General features: G+C 45.3%; 1 protein-coding gene across 1 annotated transcript; it reads left to right on the top strand.

The window, feature by feature from the left end:
• Window positions 1–1,696: 1,696 nt before the first annotated feature.
• LOC147237276 (uncharacterized) lies at window positions 1,697–3,784 on the top strand. Its single transcript, XM_086146466.1, has 2 exons — window positions 1,697–2,413; window positions 3,365–3,784. The coding sequence occupies exons 1-2, from the start codon at window positions 1,697–1,699 to the stop codon at window positions 3,782–3,784; spliced, it is 1,137 nt and encodes a 378-aa protein (XP_086002592.1).
• The last annotated feature ends 1,666 nt before the right edge of the window (window positions 3,785–5,450 follow it).

The following is a 5,450-nucleotide window of genomic DNA, read 5'->3' as shown; positions in this document are numbered from 1 at the left end:
GTGTGTCGAGGAAACCAGGTAGAAAGGTAGTAAGGCTCGAAGCTTAGGAACAGGCTTGTACGATCATTTTACTGACAAGATGGGAAATGAAGTAGGAGTTATCTTGAAGGAGGAGTTTCTTAGTGATGTTCTGGAGGTGAAAAGAATGTCGGATAGACTTATGAGTCTTAAACTTCAAATTGAAGGTATGATGAAGAATATCCCCAGACATGAGTGGTAGTTGGTGCAGATTTCAATGATCATGTTGCTGCAGGCAATAGAGGGGATGAAGAACTGATGGGCATATTTGGGCAGTTTTGTTGATTCATTGTTTTGCATATAATGCAGCCTCAGGGCGGCACTGGCCAGTGTATTGACAGATGCTAGAAAAGTGATAGGAAGATGGAGAGAGTACTTTGAAGAGCTGATGAATGTGGATAATGAAAGAGCGGCAAGTGAAGATGAGGTGATTCTTGTAGACCACAAAGTAGCAGAGATTAGTAAACGTGAAGTGAGGAAGGCATTGAAGAGAATGAAGAGTGGAAAGGCAGTTGGTCCTGATGATATACCTTTGGAGGTGTGGAGATGTTTTGGAGAGGCAGCAGTAGAGTCCATGACTCAATTCTTTAACAGGATCATAGAGAGTGAGAAGATAATGCAGCCTCAGGGCGGCACTGGCCCGTGTCTCTCCAAGCCTGCCTTGGGGGGACACGGAGCAGTGTCTCCCTGTGCCGGTCCCAAGCCCGGATAAATGCAGAGGGTTGCGTCAGGAAGGGCATCCGGCGTAAAACTTTTGCCAAAACCAAATATGCGAGACAACCAAAACTATACCATACCGGATCGGTCGCGGACTGGGTTAACAACGACCGCCATTGGTACTGATGACCTACAGGGTACTAATGGAAATTGGGCTACTGTGGGTCGAAGAACAAGAACAAGAAGAAGAGGAGGAGTGCGTGTTCGGAAGCAGAGAGAGAGGAGGAAAGGAAAGAGCCTGGGACTGAGAGTAGGGACTTTGAATGTTGGGACTATGACAGGAAAAGGTAGAGAGTTGGTGGACATGATGCAGAGAAGGAAGGTGGATATACTGTGTGTCCAGGAGACCAGGTGGAAAGGTAGTAAGGCTAGAAGCTTAGGAGCAGGCTTTAAGTTGTACTATTATGGTACTGACAAGAAGAGAAATGGAGTAGGAGTTATCTTGAAGGAGGAGTTTGTTAGGAACGTCCTAGAGGTGAAAAGAATGTCAGATAGACTTCTGAGTCTGAAACTGGAAATTGAAGGTGTGATGCTCAATGTTGTTAGTGGCTATGCCCCGCAGGTGGGATGTGAATCTGAAGAGAAGGAGAAGTTCTGGAATGAGTTGGATGAAGTGATGCAGAATATTCCCAGAAATGAGAGAGTGGTCATTGGTGCAGACTTCAATGGACATGTCGGTGAAGGCAATAGAGGGGATGAAGAAGTGATGGGCAGATTTGGTATCCAGGATAGGAATGCAGAGGGACAGATGATGGTAGATTTTGCAAAAAGGATGGAAATGGCTGTAGTGAACACCTTTTTCCAGAAAAAACAGGAACATAGGGTAACTTATAAGAGCGGAGGTAGGAGCACGCAGGTAGACTACATCTTGTATAGACGAGGTAACCTGAAAGAGATCAGTGACTGCAAAGTAGTTGTAGGTGAGAGTGTAGCCAGACAGCATAGGATGGTGGTTTGTAGGATGACTCTGGTGACAAGGAAGATGAAGAGGACAAAGGCAGAGCAGAGGACAAAATTGTGGAAGCTGAAAAGGGAGGAGTGTTGCATGGTTTGCAGGGAGGAATTGAGAAAGGGTCTGGGTGGTCAGGGTGAGCTTCCAGATGATTGGACAACTACAGCTAGTGTTATCAGGGAGACAGGTAGAAGAGTACTTGGTGTGTCATCTGGAAGGAAAGTAGATAAGGAGACTTGGTGGTGGAATGAGGAAGTGCAGGAGTGTATACAGAGAAAGCAGTTAGCGAAAAAGAAGTGGGATACTGAGAGGACTGAAGAGAACAGACAGGAGTTCAGGGAGGTGCGGCGAAAGGTAAAGATAGAGGTAGCAAAGGCAAAACAAAGGGCTTATGATGACTTGTATGCTCGGTTGGATAGTAAGGAGGGTGAGAATGATCTATACAGGTTGGCGAAACAGAGAGATAAAGATGGAACGGATGTACAACAGGTCCGGGTGATAAAGGACAGAGAGGGAAATGTATTGACAGATGCTAGAAGAGTGATGGGAAGATGGAAAGAGTACTTTGGAGAACTGATGAATGTGGAAAATGAAAGAGAGGCAAGGGTAGAAGAGGTGATTATTGTAAACCACAAAGTAGCAAAAATTAGTAAAAGTGAAGTGAGGAGGGCATTGAAGAGGATGAAGAGTGGAAAAGCAGTTGGTCCTGATGATATACCTGTGGAGGTGTGGAAGTGTCTAGGAGAGGCAGCGGTAGATTTTTTGACTAGATTATTCAACAGGATCTTAGAGAGTGAGAAGATGCCTGACGAATGGAGACAAAGTGTGATGGTGTCTATTTTTAAGAATAAAGGGGATGTGCAGAATTGTGGCAACTACGGAGGGATAAAGTTGATGAGCCATACAATGAAGTTATGGGAAAGAGTAGTGGAAACTAGACTGAGAGCAGAAGTCAGCATTTGTGAACAGCAGTATGGCTTGATGCCTAGGAAGAGTACTACAGATGCAGTATTTGCGTTGAGAATGCTATAGAAAAGTACAGAGAAGGCCAGAGGGAGTTGCATTGCGTTTTTGTAGACCTAGAAAAAGCATATGACAGGGTGCCAAGAGAGGAGCTCTGGTATTGTATGAGGAAGTCTGGAGTGGCAGAGAAGTATGTTAGACTGGTGCAGGACATGTATGCTAGCTGTGAGACACTGGTACGGTGTGCTGTAGGGGTAACAGAGAAGTTCAAGGTGGAGGTGGGACTCCATCAGGGATCAGCTCTGAGCCCCTTCTTGTTCGCAATGGTGATGGATAGGCTGACAGATGAGGTTAGACAGGAATCCCCATGGACCATGATGTTTGCGGATGACATTGTGATCTGTAGTGAGCAGACAACAGGTAGAGGAAAATCTAGAGAGGTGGAGGTATGCTCTGGAAAGGAGAGGAATGAAAGTTAGTCGCAGCAAGACAGAATATAGGTGTGTGAATGAGAGGAACTCGGGTGGAGCGGCAAGGCTACAGGGAGTGGAGATCAAGAAGCTGGAGGATTTCAGGTACTTAGGGTCAACAGTCCAGAGCAACGGAGAGTGCGGAAAAGAGGTGAAGAGACGGGTCCAAGCAGGTTGGAATGGGTGGAGAAAAGTGTCAGGGGTACTATGTGATAGAAGACTATCGGCCAGAATAAAAGGAAAGGTGTACAAGACAGTGGTGAGACCAGCGATGATGTATGGACTAGAAACTGTTACAATGACCAAAAGACAGCAGGCAGAACTAGAGGTTGCAGAGATGAAGATGTTGAGGGTCTCTTTGGGAGTGACCAGGATGGAGAGGATCAGGAATGAGTCTATCAGAGGGACGGCACATGTCCGATGTTTTGGAGAGAAGGTCAGAGAAGCCAGACTGAGATGGTTCGGTCATGTACAGAGAAGAGATAGTGAATATATTGGTAGACGGATGCTGGAATTGGAGCTGCCAGGCAAGAGGTCTCGAGGAAGACCAAAGAGAAGATTTATGGATGTAGTGAGAGAGGATATGAAGGTAGCTGGTGTGAGAGAGGAAGATACAGAGAATAGGGTTAGATGGAGAAAGTTGACTCGCTGTGGCGACCCCTAACGGGAAAAGCCGAAAGAAGAAAAAGAAGAAGAAGAAGAAGATAGAGAGTGAGAAGATGCCCAAAGATTGGAGACAAAGTAGAATATAGGAATTGCGGTAGGATATGCAGAATTGTGGCAACTATACAGAGATAAAGTTGATGAGCTATACAATAGTATGGCTATTCCCAAATTTATGGGAAAAAGTAGTGGAAACTAGACTGAGAGCAGAGGTCACCATTTGTGAACAGCAGTATGGTAGAAGCAGTATTTGCTTTGAAAATGCGAATAGAGAAGTAGAGAGCAGGCCAGAGGGAGCTGCATTGTGTTTTTGTAGACCTAGAAAAAGCATATGACAGGGTGCCAAGAGTGGAGCTTTGGCATTGTATGAGGAAATCTGGAGTGGCAGAGAAGTATGTTAGACTGGTACAGGACATCTATGCTAGCAGTGAGACAGTGGTACCGGGTGCAGTAGAGGTAACAGAAAAGTTCAAGGTGGAGGTGGGACTCAGCTCTGAGCCCCTTCTTGTTTGAAGTGGTGATGGACAGGCTGACAGATGAGGTTAGACAGGAATCTCCATGGACCATGATGTTTGCAGATTACATTGTGATCTGTAGAGAGAGCAGAGAATCGGTTGAGGAAAATCAAGAGAGGTGGAGGTATGCACTGGAAAAGAGAGGAAAGAAAGTTAGTTGCTGCAAGGCAGAGTATATGTGTGTGAATTTGAAGAACTCAGGAGGAACGGTGAGGCTCCAGGGACTGGAGATCAAGAAGTTAGAGGATTTCAGATACCTGGGGTCAACAGTCAAGAGCAACGGAGAGTGTGAAAAAGAGGTGAAAGGACGGTTTCAAGCAGGTTGGAATGGAAGGAGAAAAGTGTCAGGGGTACTACGTGATAGAGGACTTTCCGCCAGAATGAAAGGAAATGTGTCCAAGACAGTGGTGAGACCAGCGATGGTCTCCGTATGGACTAGACACAGATACAATGACGAAAAGACAGGAGGTAGAGCTACAGGTCGCAGAGATGAAGATGCTAAGGTTCTCTTTGGGAGTGACCAGGATGGATAGAATCAGGAATGAGTCGATCGGAAGAACAGCACGTTAGACGTTTTGGAGAGAAGGTCAGAGAAACCAGACTGAGATTGATTGGTTATGTATGCTGGAATTGGAGCTGTCTGGCAGGAGGTCTCGAGGGAGACCAAAAAAGAAGATTTATCGACGTAGTGAGAGAAGATATGGAGGTAGTTGGTGTGAGAGAGGATGATACAGAGAATAGGGTTAGATGGAGAAAGTTGGGGCGATGTCGTGACCCCTGAAGGGAAAAGCCGACAGGAGAAGAAGAAGAAGAAATAATGGTTTGCATATATAATCTCTTTTTACACTCCTTTGGAATAACTATTTTTTTGTCTGGACTGAGTCAAGGGAATTACATATGTAAACTTTTATGACTGAAATTTAACTTTCTCAAAAAATTGCCAAAAAAAATACTGAAAAATCCAGTGGGAACTAGATTCTCTTGTATAGGCTTTCCATCATCACACTCCTACATATAAAACTGTCCAAACAAGCGGGTCTTTTTCCTGGAGGTAGAATATGATATTGAGTTCAACTGACTGCGAATCTGACCATGAATATATATGCATGAGCACAACTTGCTGCTCTGAGCTCCCACGGTGGGCGGGATACA

The sequence above is a fragment of the Fistularia commersonii genome, chromosome 1 (genome assembly GCF_037954325.1).
Source record: "Fistularia commersonii isolate RoL2024-O1a breed Wild chromosome 1, RoL_Fcom_v1.0, whole genome shotgun sequence".
Lineage (NCBI taxonomy): Eukaryota > Metazoa > Chordata > Actinopteri > Syngnathiformes > Fistulariidae > Fistularia > Fistularia commersonii.
This window is presented reverse-complemented; position numbering and strand designations above follow the sequence as displayed.